The sequence below is a fragment of the Centruroides sculpturatus genome, unplaced genomic scaffold (assembly GCF_000671375.1).
Source record: "Centruroides sculpturatus isolate CEXI.00-Female unplaced genomic scaffold, Cexi_2.0 scaffold359, whole genome shotgun sequence".
NCBI classification, from domain to species: Eukaryota; Metazoa; Arthropoda; class Arachnida; order Scorpiones; family Buthidae; genus Centruroides; species Centruroides sculpturatus.
The window spans coordinates 66,843-93,707 of NW_019384764.1; the positions used below are offsets into that span (position 1 = coordinate 66,843).

The 26,865-nt window shown below is 27.7% G+C and overlaps 2 protein-coding genes across 6 annotated transcripts; one reads left to right on the top strand and one right to left on the bottom strand.

The window, feature by feature from the left end:
- Positions 1-1,920: 1,920 nt before the first annotated feature.
- LOC111628868 (coiled-coil domain-containing protein 28A-like) lies at positions 1,921-18,492 on the top strand. Of its 4 annotated transcripts, none has more exons than XM_023372721.1 (6): positions 1,921-2,416; positions 8,998-9,150; positions 9,230-9,329; positions 9,695-9,755; positions 9,828-9,850; positions 17,157-18,492. In XM_023372721.1, exons 1-6 carry the CDS (start codon positions 2,098-2,100, stop codon positions 17,200-17,202), a joined length of 702 nt encoding a protein of 233 aa, XP_023228489.1. In that variant the 5' UTR covers positions 1,921-2,097; the 3' UTR covers positions 17,203-18,492. The 4 variants fall into 4 exon arrangements, with proteins under 4 accessions (XP_023228489.1, XP_023228490.1, XP_023228491.1 ...); XM_023372722.1 differs by having other exon boundaries at positions 8,998-9,144; XM_023372723.1 differs by having other exon boundaries at positions 9,064-9,150.
- Positions 18,493-20,889: 2,397 nt separating this feature from the next.
- On the bottom strand, positions 20,890-23,841 carry LOC111628869 (proline-rich extensin-like protein EPR1). Of its 2 annotated transcripts, none has more exons than XM_023372727.1 (4): positions 22,941-22,990; positions 22,720-22,787; positions 22,418-22,467; positions 20,890-22,321 (listed from the first exon to the last, which is right to left on the bottom strand). In XM_023372727.1, the coding sequence occupies exons 2-4, from the start codon at positions 22,757-22,759 to the stop codon at positions 20,930-20,932; spliced, it is 1,482 nt and encodes a 493-aa protein (XP_023228495.1). In that variant the 5' UTR covers positions 22,760-22,787; positions 22,941-22,990; the 3' UTR covers positions 20,890-20,929. The 2 variants fall into 2 exon arrangements, with proteins under 2 accessions (XP_023228495.1, XP_023228494.1); XM_023372726.1 differs by lacking the exon at positions 22,941-22,990 and adding an exon at positions 23,746-23,841 and having other exon boundaries at positions 20,891-22,321.
- Positions 23,842-26,865: the final 3,024 nt, after the last annotated feature.

Consider the following 26,865-nt stretch of genomic DNA (forward strand, 5'->3'; position numbering starts at 1 on the left):
AATTTACAATGATTAGAGATACTAATATAGTATTTGTACTGTATAATATTGATAGCGAGCTTTTTATCAATAAATTTTTGTAAAAGATAAGTAAATCCTGAGATATTAAGAAGATTAGTAAATTCTGTTCTCAAAAACAGAATAGACATTCCGACATATTTGATGACATTAGGGTATTAATGACGTGTAATCCAAAAATGGTGGAACGCAAAGTCGATATTCTGTGATTTTTCTAATCGTCTTTTAGCGAAACACGTCTGAAGATTTTTTTTCAGAAAAGGAGCTGAGACTAGACTCGAGAATTTTAAAAAAAGACTTTGAGACTTGTAATTTATGACTTGAAAAACAAGTCTTCAATTCTCGTTTACAGTTTCCCAGTGCCGGCCCGAGGCAAGTTTTAGAATGGAGCGAGATCCTATTATGGCGCCCCCTTGGTTGTCCCTAATTTATACCCTTTGATTTTCTTTACCACTGAGGCGTCCCCTAGGACTTAGCGCCTGGAGCGGCTGCTCTGTTCGCCCTATGGTAGGGCCGGCTCTGCAGTTTCCTTACAATAATTTATTGTTGCTGTAAAACAAATTAGACTACAACTAATTAAATTAAATACAAAATGCCAATGTTATGTGTGTAGTTTGGACCGTTTCCAGGGGCGGATCCAGAAATTTCATTTAGAGGGTGCGCTTTATATCCATATCGATATCCTTTGTACTGTAGTTTTATACTGTACTTTGTATTATGTACTTTGGACTACATTGTACTTTGTACTATGGAAAAATCTTTTCTACTTTATAGTTTTAGGACTTTAGGAAGTGAATACGCTCCCTCCGCACCCCCTGGATCCTCCCCTGGTTTTGAATAATTTTGGCTCTGATACAAGTATAAGAACGGCGCCAATGCAGTCCACTTATATTTCTATAAACGTTATGACGCCTTTTTTAGTATCACTCCCAATTTTGCATGTGAGGGAGTGACTCTTCTCATCTATTAGCACGGACCTGTATATAGTAGTGGGTTGATATCAGTTATTAAGATAAAAGTTACACGACAAATAAAAGGCAATTTGGATAATTAAACATTTTGCATTTTAGTAAAACTTCAGCATAATTAATTGCATTGTAAGGAATACACAAGAAACTTTTATAAGAATAGTTAATTAATGAGTATAGAAACTAGTTAATTCTTAAGCATATCACATATTAAAAGTTAAAAGTGAGATATCACCATGTATGTATGCAAGCAAGAAACGCGCTTATGTATCTGAATGACATGTTACAGATGCAAATTAGAATATCTTCGCAATTTATTTGGCGATCGCGAATCTGCCTTTTTTTCTGAATATGAAAAAACATTACCGAGCGAACAGAACTCCCAAGCATAATACAATTAAGACGGACACAACTGGTTTTCATGCCAATAATGTCCGTCTTAACTGTGTTCAGTGCAGTAACTAGGGCGGTGCCAGCGGTGCCCAGGCACATGGCGCAGAAATGACCTGGACCAAGTTTTGGGGCGTAGTTACAGAAGCTCGCACCGGCCGCATAAAAGGCTAGTTACGGTGTTGACTGTGTTATGTTTGGAAATTGTGGAATATTTAAATAGCATGTACTGTAGAACCACAGCAGAAAAATAACCAAAATTGAACAAGATAAACAACGTTTCTAAAATCTCGTTTTCGAAAAAATATTGGAATATTTTCTTTCTATAGTCTGATATCGATTCGATGAAGCCAGCGAAGACTTCTTGAAAATCATTTTCTCTACAACAATACAGTAACATTTTCCTCGTCCGTTATCAAAATAATTAAAAATTATTTACTCGAATTTCATATATTTAAATAATATACTAAAGACGAATTTTATTTTTATACTTTGCAATTTCCATAATAATTTTTTTAATCTCCCTAATCGATACGAATAGTAATTCATCGGTTTCGAGATTTATTTCACGAAGTAAACACTCGTTTGACAAAGATGCATGAGAAAAAGTTTAAAATCATAACCGTCACGTAAAATGATTTTAGTTAAATTTAATATATTTCGTTCGAATTCATTGAGCTAAAAGTTCCTAATATGTTATAATTAACTGGAGGTAGTAAAGATGGCTACCGATTGTTGTTCGGAGCCTGCAAAAGCCAAAGATTTCCCAACATTAGTTATTGACAAGGGAAAAAGTAGCGAAGGATCCGAAGATGAACAGCAGCATCCTCATTCGTGTCCCGATACATCTCTGTCAACGCCTGCCATACCTTTTAGTAATTCGACAGTAGAATTTCTTAATCCTTCGTCTGAGGGCTTTTTATCAACCTCCAGGAGTGATCAGGGACAGAGGAAAGTTAGTCCGGATGTGGAGGATCCGAAAGTGTCCAAATTTGATAATAAATTTACTCCTAGACGAGTACCGAGAACTAATGGCAAAGGTTTGTGAGAATGTTTATGAAAGATGTGTTTAAATAATTTTATAAAAGAAGACGATACCTATGCAGTGACCGGCTGGCAGTGTTATATTGTTTCTGCTATGAAAAGGATATAAAATAGCAGAGAATTTTCGAAGTTATAATGAAACTATCAGTTGATTTAGGCGATGTGAATGCATATGTTGTTAACATTGCTTAGGTATCGTGAGAATAAATTGCCGGAAAATGTCGGTTATTAATTTTATGAACAAACGGTGCTACACAAAACCGATACGTTATAATCGTAAAGCTGACTGCTGACGTATGCTGGCTTGTATAACGACATGTATAGCCCGATGCATATGGCAGTGGCTGGCTTTGATTCTTTATTATGGCTTTATTATCAACAGTGGCATGCTGTCTGTGGAAGCGCCGCTTTCCTTCTATTTTCTAAAATATAAATACGTATTGTGCAATTATTTTCATATTTTAATGTATCTTGAATTAATTAAAATTAATATTTTTTTATAACAGCATTAGCGAGGCCAAAGTTTTCATTTCTGAAACATGAACATCAAACGTTGAGCACTGCTATCTTGTAAATGGCGCTTGACATTCACGTTTTAGAGATGAAAACGTCGGCCGCACCCTCGCTATTATGTATCTTATTACAAATTTCTATACTACAGTGAAAAACAATGAAAAGATCGCTATTGTGTATTTGAATATAAATTCATATATTCATATTCTGAATGGAAATGCTGTATTGTCAAATACAGGATAGCTTCCAAGGTGAAAATATCTGAATCTGTGTAAAGCAGTCAGATTATATGCAATCACATATGCGCTTACAGAGCATCAACCTCACGTTGTTTAGCTGATGGATGCTACACACCAAAATATCGTATAACGCTTCCAATGATTCTATCCAGGGCTGGCACAGCTTCCCTATCATCAAATGTCACCACATGCCACTCATTATTAATTTTGTGTTTTGATCGGAGAATCAATCGTTGTTTGTAACTTCATTTTTGTCTCATTGAGAGTTTACATTGGCAAAATTGCTTAGATGCAAATGACTATTAAATTGCAAAGCCATTTGCTGATGCCGTCTCAAAGAAATATACAGTATAATAACAATAATAATAGAGGAGGAGGGGCTGCCTGCTTTTGCAAACTTAGCCCACTAGGAAGAGAAGAGTGGAGAAAAGGTTGAAGGAGGGGTTCTGAAGGGAGAAGTATAAAGGAAAAGGGGGAAAAAGTAAGGGTGAAAAAAGTTCATAGGACCTCAGAGTGCTGAAATTGGAAATTATTAATAACCAAAATTACAAAAGTTGACAAGATCATTATACAATATTAACAATTACAAGAAATGGTCCGGTTACAGTAAAATGCAAAACCCATAAGGGTAGGTAGAAAATAACCTTGAACACTGCAATGTTACAATAATATTAAGAACTGGTTACAATTTTAATATGCAGAGAATGTAAATATCAGCTTACTATGATATAATAGTACTGATTACATGGTACATGAGGACTCAATACATATTAATGGAAATACCTTTTTTTTTTTTTTTTTAATCTAGAATCTAAAACTAAACTATGTACAGAGGAATTCTACACGGCTGATCAAACAATTGCTGATAACATCACTTTTCTGTTGTTTTACTGTCTTCCTCGGAAAAATGATGTTATCCGAGGAAGAAAGAAATATATGAAGATACAAATAATGCATATGCTCTTTTGATAGATTTCAAAATATATAACAATATTGAAATTAATTTCAGCAAAGAATAGATGGAGCATGATATACTTTTTCAATTTGATGACATATTATTTATAGTATGATAGACTAATATATAGAAAAATATATATGTTGTTATCAAATTCTTCAGATTTCTTTATGAAAATAAATGATATTATTATGTGTATAGTTAATGTATTGTATTTAAATTTTTTTTAATGCAGAGATAAAATTATTATAAATGAAGAAACTGAACTGTCTTCATTATAATGCATATGGAAATTTATAAATTTAAACATTTAAATTATTCTTGTTTCTAAATTTGAATTTTGTTACATATTTTTTTTATTATTCAATTGTTTTTGCTGTTTTCTTCAAANATTTATGGCAGCAAGTCAAAGGGTTCCTACATTTAGAAGTATGTAGACATTCTTTTTGCATTTACACTTTATAGCTGGACATTTCAAAGTCTAAGAACCATTCTAATTTTATTATTAATATTTGTAAGACTTTATTTTGCAAGTTGTTTAATTTTAAGTCTATTAAAAATAATTTCACTTTAATACAATCTTGATGTACTTATTAAAGTCAGGATAACTACATGAAAATCCAAGAGAATTATGATATTTTATAGGATATAAGATGCAACTTTTGTCCAAAAAAAGACTTAAAAATTGATTCTCTGTAGGCTAATGAATTTCCCAGATATCTTCAGTAGGCTATAGGTAACTGCTGTCTAACCTAACTCTTGAATAAAAATATTATTGTTTAATTAAACATATTATTATTTTTTCTATAGCTAAGCAACTTTTGCAAGTATTTCGTGTAGAACATTTTAATGTAAATGACTTTTAAACTGCTCTTTTTCTTTGGAAAATAAAAGTGTGCATTTAATTTTACTTTCTTTTTAAACCAGAATACAGCAAAAAAATTGGTACCATTTGCCAAAGTCATGGCTTAAATATATTAAATACTTCTGTCTTAAATATTGTGTGCTGAAGTGGAGGTATATGCCATTAAATACAGTAAATAAATTCTTTAATGTTTAAAAGATACAGATCTTTACATTATTATAGATTGTATTTTACTAATGTTTTAGCCATTTCTAATTAAGATACTCTGTTTAAATTTATCAGGATCTCTATTGTCATCTGTTATAATAAAATATTATTAATAAATTAATGCAATCTTCTGTTGATCCCTCAACATTTATTTTTACAAAATATGCCTAGATAAATTGAAAAGCTAAGCTCAATAGTGGTCTAACCCTCTTCTATGTTAAATTTGAATTAACAGTGCCATACTTTCATGTATTAAATATACTGTCTCTAAATACATTAAAGATTACTAGAGTTCAGATTAAGTATTGATGGAAACAAAAGAAGTATAACAGCAAAATATGGAAAACTAACATACATCACCTTTACAATACAATATCTCAACTTTAAAAAAAAAAAACCAGTGTTAGACCAGTGGTTTGCTTAGCCTTTCAATTATCCTTTTAATATTGATAAGCAGGAAGTACATAACATCTTTATAAAAGATTATATCTTTCACTGTTATACATAATGTTAAGTTAAAGTTAATTTATTTAGGTAGTTAAAAAAAGCTTTGTGAAAGCTAGTTTTGTATTTGATATATGTCATTTTTAACAAACCAGAAACCTCTTAGAGCTATTAATTTTTTATAAGCTAATTCTTTATTTACTTGTATTTATAGTTTTTTATTTTGAATAATTTTCAAAAGTATTCCAGTTTTTAATAGAGTCTTTACTGGTTAATATTTTTCAAAGTATTTGAATGCATAACAGTTAAAATCTGTTGGAAATGAATAAACTACATATTACATTAACAGTATTTCATTTAAATTTAAGCAAAGAATTGACAATCAAGAATTTACAACAAGAATTCTAATGAAAAGATATAATAAAAGTAAATGACTGTAATGTGCAATTAAAAACATTTTTTGTAGTTTTTGTTGAAGAAACTAACAAATGCTTTAGTTTATTTATTGAAATTATTTTCAAGTTGAATTTAATGAAAAAAATTTAAATAAATTATCTCATAATCATTTTTGGGTATAACATTATTTTTAATAAAATGTAGAATATTCCATTCAAAATATAGTCTGTAGTCTGAAGAAAATTTCAATATATTGATTTCTGAATCTTTGGCTGTAGTAAATAGTAATTGCAAAGTGTCATACATCAAAAAATATCTTGTTTAAATTATTTAGAAGACATTAACTCTATTGAAAAGATATAATAAAGAAATTATGTAAATTTATAATGTATTAATTATTATGGTAAATTTATCTTTTAGAATCAGAATTTCATTAATTTGATTAATTTTTGTGATGTAGAATTCTTTATAGTGTAGTTATTTTAAATATTTCAGTCTCATAAATTTTATAGTTTTCCATTAATCATATCAAACTTATTTTTTCAACCAGGATATTCTTAAGGATACTATGATGATCTCTTTCATTTAAAGATTCTGATAAAGAATATAAAAAACATATTAAGAAATTTTCAAAGTTAGGAAGTTATAGAAATAGTAAAATAAAAATTACATTCACAGAAGAAACTATAAAAGTTAAAGATATACTGCAAAACTGGATGAAATACATTAAAAGCACTAACACCTATAATCCACTTAAAATGAACCAATTTATTATAAGAACAAATGTTTTCAACTGTCTTCAACAGCCATTTTTAGGTTATGGAATATTACATAGAACAAAATTTAAACAAACTAGAACTTGTTAATGAGTTCTGTTTTATAAAAGCTGACCTGAAGACGGCTGTTAAAGATAGTTGAAAATGTTTCTTCTAATAAATTGGTTCATTTTAACTGGATTACAGGTGTTAGTTGGTACTTTTAAATATAGAAGTTATATTGTATTGCCATGTATCATCTCTCTACAGTTTAAAAGAGTTTTGATCTATCCATATAATATAATTAAAAATAATTTGCATTCACAACTTAATTTTAATGTTTATTTTATTCAATCTATATTATGATAACATTTACAATGTATTATAATTTGAATTTAATATAATGTTTATGTTGAATCTTTTCTTTAAGGAAGTTTATTATGATTAATTAAGGGGTAAAAACTAAGCAAAGTTTTGAAAGTATCTAAATTTTTTTATTTTTATTATTATTAGATCTTCCATAGCACTAGAATACTGAAACAGGACATTAACTGACGTATATAGACATCAATCACATTTAATGTGAACATATCTTCTTGTATTTAATACATTTAATTCAGTATGATCTTTATATTTTCTAATGTTTCTTTGATAAATATTGCATATTATATCATAAAATATTAGCTTTTATAATTAATTAAATAAATTAAATTTTAAAAATGTATAAATATTTTTAAAATCTGAATTTATATTCAATAAAATTCACTAATAAAATATGTTTTAGTAAATGTTATGTGTGAATTAAAGATTTATATTTTCTTGTAACTTTACAAAGTTATTTTAATTATATATGTTTTAAAGTTTATTGATAGAAGAAGAATATTTACAAAAGTGTTTGAAATAGATTCATGATTTAAATTAAATTATATAAACTAAAATAAATTAGATAGATTGAAGGCTTAACATCAAAATTTACTTTATTCTTGAAAAGTTAAATGTATAAAGATAAAAAAAACTTTTAAAAGAAAAATATATATTTTGTTATAAAGTTTATATTCATAATAAATTAATTTATTCATAAATTATTTAATACTATATAAATATTTTAAACTAAATTATACTTGAAATAGTATTAATAGTATTAAAACATGAATTTTTAAGGAGTCAAATATATAGCTTATTTGAAATAACGTATGCACCAACTAACTAGTTATCCTGACTTTAAAGGTATTTTTCAATATTGATTGAAGGGCATTAAAGCAGAAAGTGACTATATTAAATTTTAATAGATTTTCCTGTTTTTTAATTTTCATTATGCACTTATTTGATTTTTTTCATTTATTTAATTTTTTCATCTGAATAGTTTTGAACTTTTTATTGTAATATAATTAAATAATTTTCATGATTAATGATATGATTTCATTTTAAGCAAAATTTGCTTAAAATGAATGAAATGAATGAAAAAATATATATATTTCATATGATTTATTATTTTAAATTTTATTAATATATTGTTAATATATAAAAAAAAAATTTAATTGTAAATATAATCCTGTCTTGTTACCTAATAATATGTTGTTTCATATGGACTATATAATATATAATATTGTGTATTATATACTGTATAATATGAAAAATATTTTAAAGTTTTATATTTTTAACTAAAACAAGATAGTCTGTCTATCAGATAATAAGATAGGATTTATCAATAATACAATAAATAAGTTTAATAATATAAATTTCTATGAAGTATTTAATATTAATGTCTTGAGATTTGAATGATTTGAAAGCTTGTAGATATTTATGCATGATATCCTAGATTTATTTGTCTCAGTTTTTTTAACTATCATTTCCAATATAAAATATTCTCACTTATATTGTGATAACTTATTTTGAATTTATAAATTTGAGAGTATGAATTTTATGCTTGTAGTAAATTCATTTTGCATGATAAGCATATTCCTCGCATGATGGTTTATTTTTTATTTTTTAATTACTATTAATAAAGGTTTTATTGAAAAGTTCAAGAAGCTTGTAAAAACAGTTTAATGTAATATCTGTTGCAGTTGAGTGTTTGCACATGTATTAAGCATGATTATTATTTTTTATTTGCATGATTTTATGTTTCCTTGTTTGAGCCACTTGTCATGCTTGTAACTTGTCACCCTTTTTGCATGTTCTGTTTTTCCTTTCCCTTTAATAGGTGCCAGTAAAATAAAGACCATTGTGCCTAGTGACAGTCCATGTCAACAACATTCCTTTCTCACAGACATTACGGATGTACGACAAATGGAACAGGGACTCCTGCAACTACTGGATGATTTTCACTCTGGAAAACTCCAAGCATTTGGTATATGTAAATTGCATGAGTTTTTATCTTTCTTAATTCCTCATTTTTAAATATATATTTACAATAATTTGTTTTAAATATTCAGGTAAAGACTGTACTTTTGAGAAGATGGAGAATGTTAGGGAACAACAAGAACGATTGGCAAGACTTCATTTTGATTTAAATGCTCAGCAAGAAATTTATGGGTAAAAATTATTTTTGGATTCATATTATTCAGCAAAAATTTTGTGTCATTTAAATTAAGTAAATGTAAAACAGCTCAAAATTTTTTAAAATTCAAAATACATTGTTAATGTCTATTTGAATGATTTTAAATGTAAATGAAATTCCAATGTTACAAAAAATTAATTACAATTTTGCAGAAAATAATTTTATTATTTTTAAGTATATGTAATTAAATTTTATCAATAAATATGAATAATGTTATATTTTTCATTAACTTTATATATGTAAACTATAATTATAAGATATGCTGTTAGAAATGGATATAAATTTTAAAGTGGTCTGAATAATTCAATGAATATTATATGTAATTCAAGTTATTTTTTAGGCCTCAATCAGATGAAGGAAGAAGAATGGCAAAAGAAAATTTATCAAAATTAATTGAGAATGTAAGTTCAAAGGATATATATTTTTTTATGTTTATTCTAAGAAACTTAAAAATATTTTTAAAAATTTTTTAGTTGCAGCAACTAAGCATGTCAATGTATCCTTTTTAATTTTTTGACTTTTTGAAAATATCTTTTGGTCTTTTGGTGGTATTAATAGAGTTGAATTAAGTTAAAACACACAAAAATTAAAATTATATTTCAGTATTTTCTTATTTGTTCTATGTCTGATAATGATGAATTTGTATTTTCATTGAAAGTATTTCAAATGTATTAATATCAAAAAGAATTATACTTTCTGAAACTTAATTGTAATGTTTGGTATACTTTCCATATTCTAAGTATTTAGTATTTATTGTTTATTGAACCATCAATAAGAAATTATTCTATATTGTTCAAAATTTGACAATTCAATTTTCACTAAAGTAATCAGTGCATTTGGAACAAATTGTTTATTTTAAACTAATAAATCTACATTTGCTAGTAATTTGGGTTGTCATTAAAACTTGAAAACAAGTTTAGCAACACTTTCAACAGCATTGCTTAGCAGCACTATTTGCAGCAACTTTCTAAGTGATGCTATAAAGAGCATTGCTAAACTTGTTTTCTTGAAGTGCTGCATGCAACAATCTTCACAATGGTTTTGCTGGTTTGAGGTTAAATGTGCATTGCTTGCTTCAGTTACTTTTCTTGCTGCTACAAAGATGGCTGCATCCATCCATGGTGAAAAAGTTAAATTTTTATGTGATATGATAATAGAGAAATAAGATTTTAATTTTAATCATGAATCAATATTCTGTTTGTACTAAGTTTTTTTTTAAAATAAGCATTGTCAAATCTGATTTTATTTTACTAAAACTTATATATTTAAATGTTTTATTATATACTTTATGTTGCAGGAAAAAGTTGCATACATTTAAAATTTAAATCTCTAATTTTACCTCCCAAACAAGGTATTGCATTGCAAAACTGAATTACTTTTAAAATTAAAAAAATAGAAGAAACTATAAATGTCTTCATTACATCTTTTCATTCACCTCAGGAACAAAACTGTTTTTTGCCTGATGAAGTCAACCTTTTATTAGATGCTATTCATTCACCATAATACGCAGAAAACATTCCAGGGTTCCAGGAGGACACAATGTTTCATCACTCTGAAATGTTTTTTGCATATTACAGTGGATGTGTAGTCTCAAAGTTCAATTTCACCAGAAAAAAACAGTTTTGTTCCAGAGGTGTTTGAAAGGATGTAATGAAGATGTTTATAGTTTCTTCTATTTTTTTAGATATTAGTGTTGTTCTGGCCAATGTGCTAATTAATACTTTTAAAATGTTTCAAATTAAATAATTTGCAAAACATTCCATCTGCACAGAGATCTGCCATTTTTGAACTATAGCCCAGCTTTGTGTACATTGTTAAAAGATCTTCAGTAGTGATTGCAACACTTTTGCAGTGAATGCAGCAGTGCAGCAGTACTGAATTTAACAATAAGCTGATTGTATACTCTGTGTAGTGTATTTGTTAGTTTGTTAATCTTTATAAGCTAAGGTAAAAAATAAATTTAAAATAAAATGAAAAATCCTTTTAATTGATGTTTTTATTTATGGCAGCAAGTCAAAGGGTTCCTACATTTAGAAGTATGTAGACATTCTTTTTGCATTTACACTTTATAGCTGGACATTTCAAAGTCTAAGAACCTTTGAAAAAGTCTTGTTTGGTACTGCAAAATTGGGAGATGCAATTATCTTTAAAGTTTTGTTTGAGAGAATTTCACATTCAGCAATCAATTTTTTTGGGGCAAGCCAAAAATTGAGATCTTGTGATAAGTTGTTGCAAAACACCATCTTGTTCTAATCAGTAAAAATTGTCTTCAGCTTTGAGAACTGTACTAAAGCAGATTGAACATCTCTTTCATGATTATCTTCAGGAACAGGGATTTTCTACATGTGAAATATGGTGATCAGAACTCTTCATTCTTTTGGCTTGATTTCTAAGAGATGAGAATGCTTCTCCCCCTTAGCTGTTTAATTTCTTGATTCATCCAAATTGGTTGTCATAAAATCTTGATTTGAGCTCATCCAAATACCTGAAATAGCTGTTCTTTGAACAAAATCATCATTTCTGAATTTGTGAAAATTTCCTGTTGCATTTTCTAGATCTTTGTCAAGCTGTATAAGCTTTAGGGTTCTTCAACATGTAGAATGTTGGAAGAATCTAATCCAAAGGTGATTATCCAAACAAGGCTTCATAGAGAGTCCATTCAATACCACTGTGGAACAACCTATTCTTTAAGAACTGAATGAACTTTAAATCTTGGCATCAGTATGAGGTTTGTCTGCATTCAAGTAGTGAGCATGTTTTGTACCTGGTTTCTTTTCCAATACTTCGTTGGCTCTGAATATGATTAGACTTGACATGAATTGTTTTAAAATTAAGCCAGAAATTTTTTAAACTATCCATAATTTTGTTAATGAATTCTTTAACATTGCCAGACTGTAGTACTGATGGTGTGCCTTAAGGAGTGAAAATCTAAATGATCTTCATCTGCTGTCTTTAATTTAAGCAGTATTATGAATTTGGTCAAGTGGTCTTGATGATATAGTGTAAATCTAGTAATCATCTGGCTGTGACTGGAAGTCAATTAAGTCTATTTGACATCTAGAATTGAGTTCTTTAAACAATATTGGCTTGACAACTATATTCTTCCTTTTACTTTTCTACTTCTGCTGGCAGATTAAGGAAGATTTGGACATCTCTATAAGTTGCATTTTGATACCTATTTCACAAGTGTTTCATCATTTGGCCTCACCCCCATGGCCAGTTGTTGTGTAGGCATCATTTAAGACATCAAAAAGTTTCTTATCATAATAAAATATTTAATAGTACTGGATTCTTTAATAGAAATTAACTTGTTGGCTCAATTCACCTCTGAGTTTATCTGAAAACAGAATAAAGTAAATCATTTTTAAAACAAATCATAAGAGCAGTCTTTTGAGATATTTATGAATATGAGTAGCTCAAATGATTAAAGTCCATAGTATTTTAAATCACACATTTAAAGAATTAAAAACATCACTCAAATGCAATAAGCCTCAATAAACTGCAGCTGTGCATCAGTGTTTCTAGATGTTTACAGCTTTTGTAACTGAATATTTCCTAAAAATAGTCAAAAGTAGTCAGCTCCATTGGTAGAGTTGAAAGGACAAAAATTCTTTATATAACTCAAAAGTAGCAAATGCACCAAATGCATTTTTCTAGACTCATAAAAGGTGCAAACTTGTCACACAAGGATAATCATATTCTAGAACACTCTAATGACAAACAGAAGTACCCTTTTACTAGTAAATGTAAACAGATAAAACTGTAGTACAGATTCATTGATTACTTTACTGAAGGTGTACATTCACTAGTAATAGTGTATGTTCACTGACTATCCACTTTCATTGTAACAATATATATCATATATTACTTGACTTTTAGATCAACTAAAATAGATTCTTATATATAATGCTGAGAAAGTATTTTAAATAGTTTCTTGAAAATTTTATAGGATGAATTTAAATCTGCAGATAATGTAAACAATTAAAGAAATTTATTTTAAAAAATAATAGATGTACAAAAATCAGTCATATGCAATTAAATGAATGATTCAAAATGATGTTGCTTGGCTGTCTCTAAGTTACTAGTGTTTTATGGTGTACTATTTTGCAAGTGTTTTATCATTCAGTCTTGTTTCCATGGCCAGTTGTAGTAGGGGTGTCATTTAAGACATCAAAGAGTTTTTCATCATAATGAAATATTTAATAGTATTAGATTTTTCTGTTTGCTCTTTTTATTTATATAAATATATACACTGTATGTTGTCCTATAAATAGGATAATAATCAACTTTATTATGATTGTTTCTATAATAAGTTGTGTGTCAACAAACACATCCTTCTGATTTCAAACCAGCTTTCAGTCTGAAAGATTTAACTTTCTATGTTGGAAACTTCTTTCTTCTTTAATTCAGCTAAAAAAGGTATAACATAAACAGTTCTCCCAATTCTAAAAGAAGAAAGTGTAATTGCAATGAACCCCAATTGAGAGTGGAGGTAATGGATGGCCGCCGTCGGTTGGATGAAACCTGGCTGTATTTTTCCATCCATTTCGATCTCCACAAAGACTGTCTTTATCAGAAGGCAGTAAGCATGAATTAGTTAAGTCCATGACCACGTTTTAAACTAAAACAATATTTATTCACAACAATCTTACAAGTACACTTGAGAGAGAGCTACACATGCTCATGGCAGTGATCACCCGACAAGAAGAAGCAACAATACCCAGAATCCCCTGCAGGAAAAACTCTCCTCCCCGTTTTTCAGTCAGGGATTCTCAGGGAACTCCTAGAGGAGTGGCGCCATCTCACGAGTCCGTGATGGTCACCGCAAGAGAGTCTATTCTCAATCTAGAAAGTTTAATCTTTCAGACTGGAAGTTGGTTCAAAATCAGAAGGATATGTTTGATGAAGCAGCAAAGTTTCACACCAAGAAACACTGGAATATAATAAGTTATGGATTTTGACAATTATTTTTTGAATGTGAATTTTTCAATTTGTTAAATAGCATTGTAAATTTTAAATAGTAAATTTCATCTTGCATAAAACTCTACAAGAACAAATCAAGACAGTTAGATGTGAGTATTACAAAGAACCTTCTTTGTGTAATCTAACTGTTTCTTTATAAATATTTTTGCTTCTTACAGATATAGGAAATCCTTGTTAATTCTAACTAAAATCCCATTAGTTTGTAACTGTACTTTTGTCCCAGCTGGGGATATAGAGATTTACATGTTAAGGAATGCAGTCAGTTCAAAATATGGCTACTTCATGGCTGAGGTTTGGGATTGCAAGATTGGGCTATGAGCAGAACCAGTTCTGACAGGTGTGCAATGTGTGTGTGCATGCAGGTGGCCAAATTCCTAGGGCAGCTGATAATGCACTTTGAAAAGTAAAATTCAAATATAATTTAATATTATTTTAATATAGTGGTTGTCGATGAAATAGATTGATGTTTGCATGACAAATGATGATATAACTGTGCAGTTTATGGATATAAATATGCCAAAGCATACATGCTAAGTGTTTTGCTTCAGAAAATTTAAAAGTGCAAGCAGCAGGTAATGGGGAATTCATCAGTTGAAACACAGAAAAATTCAGTAGTGGGAATTTCATAACCACTATGATTGTTTCTTGTTTTAAATCACGTAAAAAGTATAAAATTTAGAATGTGTAAATTTCAAAGCTTTGTCTTATTATGTTAATATCTTATGATTAAGATTACACTTACATAACACATTGTGAATGGTTGCATTAAATACATAGATACAAGGTTTTATGTTTATGCTTAATTTTCATTGTAAATGGGTATTTATTCCCATATTATTAATATTAAAGCGATACTTACACCATTGTTTTAATTGTTAACAGAACCAAAAGGAAATTTAAATAAAGAAAGAGATATGCATGGATGTTATCAATTTAAAGATACTGTTCATATATTGTATTTATATACTGAATAAGAAAAATTTCTTTAAATTAGTTTCATTTTAATTTGCAAATTCTATTTTATGGCAGTGCTAAAATATAACTTTGAAGAAAGACACTTGTTCAACTGTCCAACCATTACTGTAATGCCAGGGCTACATAGCCTAGAGAGCTTCTAGGCTATGTAACCTAACCCTATGAAGTCATAACCAACTAAAGACAACTGTTATTTGTTGGGTAACTTAATTTGAATAAAAATAAAATAAATATTTATCAAATATTTTTTGGAATTTTTTTATTACTGCTAACTATATAAAACTATCATGAAACATAATCAGTAGGCTGTCATGGATTGGGTTAAGTTATGAATTTATTTGTGATCATCATTGATAGGTGTGACCAAATATCTATAGCAAACAGTCCAAAACCAGCCCTGCATGCAAGTAGCAGATTGAAGATATTTATAGGGTTTCAGGCTATTACATTTGGGCAACTTACTACTTTTTGATCACTTTAAAAATAATTTGGGCTTCATTTTGAGGAATTCTGCTTTATTTTTTTATAAAATCTATCTAACAACCTGTGAGGTTCTCATTAGATACATGATGTTTACCTGCAGTTTATTTATATTATTATTGTTATTTAACAAAAATAGGATTTTGTATAATTAGCCATATTCCATTTGCTTAATAAATTGCATCAGTTATGTGGTATTTGGCATATTATAAGAAATGTGTAAATTTTGGATAATTCAGTTATGAATATTTCATCCCCTGAATTTGAACTAACAAGGATTTCCTGTATATAGCAACATGTTGCAGTAGTCAATGTAAATAATTGGTTTGTAAATAGAAGAATCATATCAAAATAAAAAGAAAAAATTCATTAAAAGTTCATCTTAATAATTAACTTTTATGTTGTACCATAATAGTTAATTTTGTCATATATGAATGTTTGGCATGCTAACTTTTTTAAAAAGATAAAATGTTGGCTCACTGGCTATTGCCAAAAATAATAAATATTTCTACAAGATCCCAAAGTAATATATAATATATATATATATATATATTTATTTGTAAACATAAATTTGTTGTGCATTTTCTCAGATTGGATTCTGTTCTACTTTGCAGAAGCTTTTATTTGATATAGGTCAAATTTGGTTTGATGTCCTTTGTATCTCTTCTATTCATTACTGTTCATATATTTGGGACAATTTTTTGTCACAAATATATGAGCAGTAATGCCTTCTAATATATGAGTAAATGCCTTCTATGAAACAGATACTTATTAATTCTGAGAAGTTAGTTCATATTTACAGGAAAAGTCAGGCTTTTTATAACTATCAAAGTTTACGATCTGTACCTAATCATGATAGAAAAAATACATTCTGCTGATTTTGCATTATCTTATATTGAAATTATGTTTTAATAATCTTTGCCTAGTTTCTTTAGTCTCGTTCATTTCACTTTTAGCATGGAAAAAATCTCTTGCATCTTTTATAGTCAAATTGCTCTTACACCTAATATAAAATACAAAGATAATTCTTTCATGTTTATTTTCCTCCAAAAACTATCACATGCAGAAAAATTTCTTATGATATTATTGCAGTTTACAGCTGATGTATTAAGTGCAAAATATGTCTTTTTGTTTTAATTTAATGCAAATTGAAATCTTTGTTTTATGCTTTTTTATTAAGAGAAGGTGTTTTTTTTGCTTTATTATCTTTTGACATATTTTTCTATTTGTTTATTCATATAATTTGTCCTTTATAATTATTTATTTAGCGATCCTAGAATGATATCATTTATTTTATAAAATTATTTTTGAAACTAAAATTTTTGTAAACATATATAGTATATTTAACCTTAACTCATATTCAGTGAACAGTTACAATCTGGTAGCCCAAGTGTTCAGACTGATGTATGACTACGATAATTTAGCAATATGTTGGAGCCAAAAAAGAAGAAAAAGCAATTTTGTGTGCTCATGATTGCTTTATTTTCATAAGTTATTTATTAGTATATCACAAATTGAAGGACCTCAATTTTTTTATATTTGTGGTTCACTGTTCATTTTAACTATTTCAATTATTATGCAATAAGTTTATAGATTTTTTTTTAAATTAATTTATATATAAACTTGAAATTTTGTATTATATTTAGAAAATTAGTGAAACTAACAGCTAGTCATTATTAGTTTTGTACAAAATAGCAGTTAATGTTTGCTATTTTATAAAACTTTAGTTATATGCTTTTTTTCTATAATCTGCACAAGTAGCAAGAAAATTTCTTGCTTGAATTTTTAAAAATATTTGCAATGCACTGGGTATATGGAAGTATTATATAATTTTTTAATATGAGTTAATAATCTCTTAAATTTATCTATAATTTTATAAAAGTCTGTTTCGTACAAGTATAAAATTTAACTTTTATGCTTAAGATGTTTTCACAATAATAATGAACTATTTTTCAAGAAAACTTATGCCTTTTATAGATATTAATATACTTTAATAGTATGCTCGTACTTAAAATTGTGATAATTACTGAAATTTGACTCGCATATTTAAAATATGAATATAATGTGTAAGTATTATATTTTAAATTAGATTAGGCATGAAAAATTTGTTAAAATAATTTTGAGATTTATATGATGAAAAGAGTGAGATAGTTTTTAAACAAGCGAGATATTTTTACTCATGTTATCTGATTGATCAAATTTACATTGATCTAATTAGGAATTGCGACAGATTTTGCAGTCTTGTTTTATGTAATGTTCTTTGTATCATAGATGAAATTGGTAATTTGCTCAATATGCAGCAAGAAGATATTGTACTGTTGATGATAATTTAATAGGAAATATGATATCTCAGTTTAACATACTTTCAAGAACGTTTTCTTTACTTGAATATTTTTGCAATCAAATATTTCTCTCTAGTATAGTATTAAATTTGATTCTATCTGCTATAACTGTTAAAACTTAGGGACCATCTCTTGTGATATTGAAACTTTAATCATTTAGCTCTTAATATTTTCACAAATAAATTTGATAAACTGTTTCTGACATGAAACTAAACTTAATCTATAACATTTAATGTTTTTCTGTTTAAATAATTAAGAGTATTATCATCACACTTATAAAAACAAAGTTGATTGACTGTGAACGATATCTCACACTAATTGAATCTTTCAAGTCTCAAGGAAACTTTATATATTTCTAAAACAGTTTTTAAGTTTCTAAGATTTGGAACATCAGAAATATTTTATAATATATTATATAACTCATCACATCAAAAAAAAAAAAAACAAAAATAAGAGTTTATTTTTTTGGGTTTATTAAAATGCAGTCTGATTAATCTTAAGAAAAATTAGATTGCATTTTATTTGTGAAACCTTGTTTTCATTGATTTTTTACTCTTTAAAAAGTTAAATAGTTGAGCATTTAGAAAATTTTGAAATGAATTTGAAAGTATTTTGGATATTATTTAGAAGAAAGTTATCAAGAGTTATCTTAAAGAAATGTTTGGTTAATATTAAGCAAATGAGAATTTAAAAAATTAATTTAATTTGGTATATTTTAAAATGAAACAAAATTAATTAACTGCGAAAAAATCTGCATGGTAAGATCTTTGTATAAAAACAATAGTAAATTGCTTGAATAATATTTACTTTATGGTTAAAATTTGATAAAGTACAAAATTAAAAAGTAGAAAGTTGATTCTTGAACTTAGAAAGAAATATTGTTTCAAAGTACACATCATGTATTGAAAATACTATTGGCATATGTTAATTACTTCATATAATTAATATATTGCATATATGTATGCATATAAATATTATATAAATGATTATCAATTATATCTAATAATTTAGTACAAATTGAAAGTATATTCTAAAAATTTTTAGCTGTAAACAATACTTGAACAATTTGGATGCATTTTGATTTAAGAATATTATTTTTAACATATATTGCATATACTGTATATTATTTAATAAAGTCGTTCTTTTAGCATCTTTCATGTATTTATTTTCATTCACAGTGATATGAATTCTTAATAAGATAGTTTGGTGCTATTTCATTCTTTATTCATTGACTTAGTGCAGTGTTATTGTGAAAATATTTTTAACTCTGTTGTTAAGTGTAATCTACTTTTATCTTTCTACTACTATTATTTATCTTGTGTAAGTTAACAAATGAATATAGTTTTGTGTGAGTATTTGAATATCAACATATGAAAATTTATAGGATTAAATTTAGTTTCTTTCAAGAAACAGTTTCTCTTAAATAAATGCTTATTGAACACCTTAATATAAATACGTAAAAATAAGAAGCATTTTGAATTTGATATCTCTATGCTGCAATTATCATACTTTGGATAACTGTTTTCATTTCATTAGGCAGTTTATATTTTGTTCATTTTATTTTATATTCATCAGTTTAAAACTATAAATGAATTTACTTTACGTCTGATGTAATTACTAAGCATAATTTGAATACAAATTATTTTATTGACATTAAATTATATAAAATAAGATTAAAGACAATCTAATGTTAGTATTTCTATATTAATTATTGTCTATATCTTACCTCATATTACATTTATTATATTTTCAGTATTTAAAAGAAAAAGATTCAAAACATTATCCAAAACTCTTATTTTCACAGCACAATATACATTGTTAAACACAATTATTTTTCTGATAGATATAAAACACGTCACTGTTAACTATCAAATATTCAAATGCATCTGTCAAAATTTAGCATTTGATTATTTATAAATTGTAAATACATTAACACAAAAATTGTAAATATATAAATATATTCAAGATGCACAAATGTTAAACTGGGATTTTTCTCCAAAACTAATTTTTTTTAATTCTTTTTTTGACAGTTTTCATCTGTTAGATTATGTAAGAAAGACACATTCACAATTGTTAAATTAAGCACATTAAACTGAGTTACAATTTAAGCAATATTATCAAATGCTACGATCAAAATGCACTCAGTTGCAAAATTATTAACTTAAGAAGTAAAATATCTTCTTTTTATACATATATACTTATATCTGATAATGTATGTGCCTTTCTGAAATTAATAATAATTGTTTACCATGATAATTGTTGAATATTTATAGGTTTAACTTTTTTGTGTGTGTAGTAATTTCAGTTATGGCAGCAGTTCTTTATTATTTTTTTCTGATAGTTTATAGTTTCAATTAAATGATGATAATTTATGCTCAAACATATGATTATTATATATACTATATTCTAGAAAATAGTTTTGATAAAGGATAAATTATGTGTATTGTTATCATTGTTTTTGAAAAATTACAAAATACATAATTTGTATTGTCTTCCCTGTACAGTTCATATTGTATGAATAATGTATATTATAGATTCTCTTAATAAATATAAATATATATTTACTCTGATCAGTTTTTTGGTATTTATAATTATTGCAATGTAAAGTTATTGCTGTTACAGAATTACAGACAATAATATAAAAAATAATCTTTATATACTCATAAAAACTTTAACAGAAATATTGAAAATATTCTTGAATAATACAAATAACACTTTTATATATATAGAAAAAATTATGCTTTACATATAATATTTTAAATTTAAAAGATTTTTTTGTTTTTTACACATTAATATTAATTATCAATAATCCTCATGATGGGCTTATGATAATTTAATAACTCTGGTTGATTTAACATGTCTGGTTTAAATTGAGTGATGATCCGTGTCTGCTGGATCACGTGCTGTACTCTGTTGGATTTGGGACGCAACAAGTCAAGCAGAGATTTTGGCCTGGGTGGTATTGGTTTCAATGCTTCAGGTTGATTTGGATATAAAAAGAGATATTCTGGCTCTTCTGATTTTGAAGTTTGTGGCATTCCAGTTTCAGATGGGACAAAAACAAATTCATCATCTGATGGTTTTTGCATTGGATGTATTTCCTGGGGATGATCAGGTGTTACAGTTGCAGGTTCAGTTAATGGATGTGGTAAAGGAAATGGTGGTGGTGAATTATACATGAATGGAGGGGGTGGAAGATGATAGTATGGGGCTGGATTAAACATTGGTGATGGTGGCAGAGAATGAAGTGGATGATAAGGTGGTAATGGCACAAATGGTGTTGGAGGAATGAAAAATGGATGGGTAAATGGTGGGGGCATGAAGAAAGGTGAATGGAATGGCATAGATGGAGGTGGTGGTGGTGGTGGTGGTGGTAAAAGTGAACTCAAAAGAAGTGGATGTGTAAGAGGTCCGGAGAATGGAAGTGAAAGAGGACCAGAGAGTGGAAGTGAAAGAGGACCAGAAAATGCCTGTGAAAGAGGACCAGAGAATGCTCGTGAAAGAGGACCAGGGAATGCATGTGAAAGAGGACCAGGGAATGAAGGTTCTGGGAAAGGAAGGAATATAGATGGAGGAGTAATACTTTCTTTCAAAAAGAGAAGAGGAGAAGCCATAGATGCTATCTTCTCTTCTATATTTGGTTGGTATTTATCAGTGAGTATTCTGAGCTTGGTGCTCAGGATTTTTTTCAGGAAAGAAGCAGCACCAAATATATCCATAGGATTTAATTTGAAAGGACTTTCTTCACGTCTGAATGATTGTAGCAGATTTCTTACTGGAGGAAGAAATTTTGGGCGAAATCTTCCAAAAGGTGGAAACCCTAGCTTTCTTTCTGGTTTTGTCTTGAAAGGAAATGGAAAAAGTGGAAATGGCGGAGGTGGAGGTGGAGGTGGAGGAGAGAAGAATTTCACTTCTTGTTTTGGTTGAAGATTTTGAATAGGAATTACATCATTTTTTGAAACTTTATCTTTGCCAGCATCCAACACAATTGTCATTATTTCATCCTTGTTATCCTCATTGTCAGCAAGAGGAGGAGACTTAGTTGATTCAGTTCCTGCTGCTTGAACAATTTCTTGTTGGTCATTGTTAGTATTCACTTCATCTACAGGAAATGCTAAGAAGTAGGTAGAATCCTGAGAATCTGGTAAAAGTGAGGAAAGGACTTCAGATTCTCCTCCATTTCCTACCTGAATAAAAAAAGAAGAAAAAAATTGAATTAGAATTTCTTAAAATAAGAATAAATGATTTCTATTTTCAATATTAAATTTTTAATAAAAACTTACAGAAGTAACTTCATCCTTTTGTTCAGTTCCAGAAGTTAAACAGAGAGAAGCTGAAATGTAAAAAATTTAGTAAACTTTAAATATATCTTGCTTCTTATTTATGAAGAATTTTCACCAGAATAGCATTTTGACCTACATTACGATGCTTCAGGTAATGGAGGGAGGAAGAAAGACAGGATGCTTTATCACCGAAGAGGAAAAGGTGATGTTATCCGATAGAAGGTCAGTTATAACTGAATGATAAGCATTTTACTAACCAACTGATATGCATGCAACCCCTTATTTATAGAAAAAATATTTACCTATAGAACAAAGAACATATAAGGTCAAAATCCACCTCATAACTGGGTCTTGGGGTCAAATAGCTCGCCTGTAACAATCACAATAGTTATTTTTATTTATTGTTATGATAGAATTATTATTAAATTTATGATATCCATAAACAATATTTCCTGATAGGAAATATTGCTTATGAATATTAAAAGAATTCTACAGTAATAATAAATATGATAAAACTTCGTACAATACAAAATATCAGCTAAATATTTAAACGAAGTGTTGCAGTAAATCAGTATGACAAGATATAAATTATCATCTAGATTTCTAAGTTACGTGTTTATCTGTAGGATCCTTATTACTTATTAATATGATGTAAAATTACAGTTAACCTGCATTATCACCATCATCATCATTTTTTTTTCTTTTTTTTTAACTACAATCGCCAGTTTGGATCCGGGTGTCAGGTTAGAGAGAGACCTCAGATGACCTAGAGTTACAGGATCTTATGCAACAGGTATGTTAGATACTTTGTTATTTATTAGTGAATTATTGTCAAGTGTGTGATTTTTTTTAACAGTAATATAATTTATAATCCAAACAAAAACATAAGTAATATCTGACTCACTAAAAAAAATTAAAATTACTGTACTGTATTAATAATTCAATACACGAATAATTTAGTTATATCGGAACGAAAATCTCAAAAATCTGAAGCTGTAAACTATTTGAGTGTTTTAGAATTAAATTAGACTCTCAGAAAATTAAAAATTTAGAAATATTTCGCTTTTTCTGAAAAGCGAAAATGACTTAAAATTTGCCAAAATAGTCCGAAAAATTCTGTTCAATAATAACAGCGAAATAGTAAAATATTTCAAGTGAAAACTAATGTAAAACTTACGAAACGCATAAATTAAAACTGTTAAAACTATAAGCAAAAACGGAATGGATAGTTCCACAAGAAAGACTAAAAAAAATAAATAAATAGTACAAAGCGCGAACAATATTAGAAATAGCAAATGCAGAATGCGTATATATAAAAAAATACTCACCTTGAGTAACTGTCAGGCGGCTATTGAAAAGAAGGAACGAGTCTCATCTGCAACGTCATGCCGTCTTTATAACTAGGGACAGGATGGGTAAGCGGACAATTGCGCCTTACGAGATGCGCAATAGAAGGTCATTTACACGCAGACCGGTCTGCAGCGAGAACGGAGATGCTTCCGTCTTTCAGACCTCATCCGAGACCTAATTCGATATTTTCCTGTCTTCCCCGCTTGCTAAAAATATGTTGTTTGTTAGCAATGGGGTCATCTTGCGGTGGACTGGGGGGGACCGGTTGACCCCGTTCCACCACCACGCTGCGAGGAAAACGAACGTAACTTACGAGTTACTCCGGCTTTTTTTTTTTTTTCCAGTGCGTTCTTGCGAATAAGCTGTGGTCGTTCCATCTCTTACATTTTTTATCGCAGGTTTTTTTTTTGGTAGGAATTTTTGTATTGCTGTTGATTTTTTCAAGTTTGATTTAGAAATGCTTGATTGTTCGACTTTTTTTTCAAAGATTATTATTATTATTATTATTTTGTTTTTAATAAGTGGAATGTGGAACGAATATATAGAATATATCTTTAATCCAAAATATTAAGATTACATGATTTCTGTTTCATCAACTTCAAAATAGTAGTTAGACCTATAAAACAGTTGGCATTGAGACTTTTCTATGGATGAAGCTTTAGTTTTAAAAGTTTTGCATGAATTGAAATAGCTATCTGTAAATATATAGAAAATATTTAATGAAATATTTCGAATTCTAGTAATAGAAATTATAAATGCAGGTTGAAATGATGATTTGCATAAGATAATTCTACTGTATCTAATGTGTCACGAAAGAGTCGTTCAGACTTTTGGGTTAACTCTTGTAATTTGATAAAATTGATAATTAATTTAAGATTGTTTTTACAATAAATTTTATTTTTATGAAAGTTAATAATGTATAAATTATCAAATAGTTTCATCAAAAATGTTCTTTCCTGCCATACTAGATATAGCGCATCTCATATAGAATGTTATACAAATTAGTAAGTTATCATTGCATATGTATGTACAGTGTATACAATATTTATTTTTTCATTAATAAAAAGAATAAACATCCGATCTATTGTGTAGAAAGTAACGGCTTAATTGAATGAAGTTACCGTCATTTTCTAAGGTAATTCGATAGATTCATTCAGAGTATTTACAGTAATTTGGTTAGTTTTAATTCAATAAATTACTACAAGAAGTAGCTTTTTTTCTACGTTCAGGAACAATAAAATATTAATAAATTGAAGAGTAGAATGAAAGTAGTCTGCTTGTTTATTTTTCGAAATTTGATTTTAATTATTTTTATATTTGGTTTGTATCATTAGCCTATGAGAAGTGTTTAATTAAATTAAATAAATTATTGTTAATATTATAACGTAAAGAAAACGTAGGAGATATTAATAATTATTTAAAAAACTTTTTAAGGGGAAAACTTGCATAAGAAAAGGGAAACATCAAAGCAGTTTTTCTTTATTTTTTTTTAATTTTCTTCAAAAAAAAAAGGTTTTTACTTTCTAAGAAATATGCNATCCAAAACTCTTATTTTCACAGCACAATATACAATATGGAAGTATTATATAATTTTTTAATATGAGTTAATAATCTCTTAAATTTATCTATAATTTTATAAAAGTCTGTTTCGTACAAGTATAAAATTTAACTTTTATGCTTAAGATGTTTTCACAATAATAATGAACTATTTTTCAAGAAAACTTATGCCTTTTATAGATATTAATATACTTTAATAGTATGCTCGTACTTAAAATTGTGATAATTACTGAAATTTGACTCGCATATTTAAAATATGAATATAATGTGTAAGTATTATATTTTAAATTAGATTAGGCATGAAAAATTTGTTAAAATAATTTTGAGATTTATATGATGAAAAGAGTGAGATAGTTTTTAAACAAGCGAGATATTTTTACTCATGTTATCTGATTGATCAAATTTACATTGATCTAATTAGGAATTGCGACAGATTTTGCAGTCTTGTTTTATGTAATGTTCTTTGTATCATAGATGAAATTGGTAATTTGCTCAATATGCAGCAAGAAGATATTGTACTGTTGATGATAATTTAATAGGAAATATGATATCTCAGTTTAACATACTTTCAAGAACGTTTTCTTTACTTGAATATTTTTGCAATCAAATATTTCTCTCTAGTATAGTATTAAATTTGATTCTATCTGCTATAACTGTTAAAACTTAGGGACCATCTCTTGTGATATTGAAACTTTAATCATTTAGCTCTTAATATTTTCACAAATAAATTTGATAAACTGTTTCTGACATGAAACTAAACTTAATCTATAACATTTAATGTTTTTCTGTTTAAATAATTAAGAGTATTATCATCACACTTATAAAAACAAAGTTGATTGACTGTGAACGATATCTCACACTAATTGAATCTTTCAAGTCTCAAGGAAACTTTATATATTTCTAAAACAGTTTTTTAAGTTTCTAAGATTTGGAACATCAGAAATATTTTATAATATATTATATAACTCATCACATCAAAAAAAAAAAAAACAAAAATAAGAGTTTATTTTTTTGGGTTTATTAAAATGCAGTCTGATTAATCTTAAGAAAAATTAGATTGCATTTTATTTGTGAAACCTTGTTTTCATTGATTTTTTACTCTTTAAAAAGTTAAATAGTTGAGCATTTAGAAAATTTTGAAATGAATTTGAAAGTATTTTGGATATTATTTAGAAGAAAGTTATCAAGAGTTATCTTAAAGAAATGTTTGGTTAATATTAAGCAAATGAGAATTTAAAAAATTAATTTAATTTGGTATATTTTAAAATGAAACAAAATTAATTAACTGCGAAAAAATCTGCATGGTAAGATCTTTGTATAAAAACAATAGTAAATTGCTTGAATAATATTTACTTTATGGTTAAAATTTGATAAAGTACAAAATTAAAAAGTAGAAAGTTGATTCTTGAACTTAGAAAGAAATATTGTTTCAAAGTACACATCATGTATTGAAAATACTATTGGCATATGTTAATTACTTCATATAATTAATATATTGCATATATGTATGCATATAAATATTATATAAATGATTATCAATT

Coding starts and splice junctions, on each gene's coding strand:
- LOC111628869 (XM_023372727.1), bottom strand. CDS start 22,759: ATGAGGTGGATTTTGACCTTATATGTTCTTTGTTCTATAG. Junction 22,468..22,719: donor ATATGTTCTTTGTTCTATAG/GTAAATATTTTT, acceptor TTTACATTTCAG/CTTCTCTCTGTTTAACTTCT. Junction 22,322..22,417: donor AAAAGGATGAAGTTACTTCT/GTAAGTTTTTAT, acceptor TTTTTTATTCAG/GTAGGAAATGGAGGAGAATC.
- LOC111628868 (XM_023372721.1), top strand. CDS start 2,098: ATGGCTACCGATTGTTGTTCGGAGCCTGCAAAAGCCAAAGATTTCCCA. Junction 9,756..9,827: donor TATCAAAATTAATTGAGAAT/GTAAGTTCAAAG, acceptor AAAATTTTTTAG/TTGCAGCAACTAAGCATGTC. Junction 9,851..17,156: donor CAGCAACTAAGCATGTCAAT/GTATCCTTTTTA, acceptor ACTCATATTCAG/TGAACAGTTACAATCTGGTA.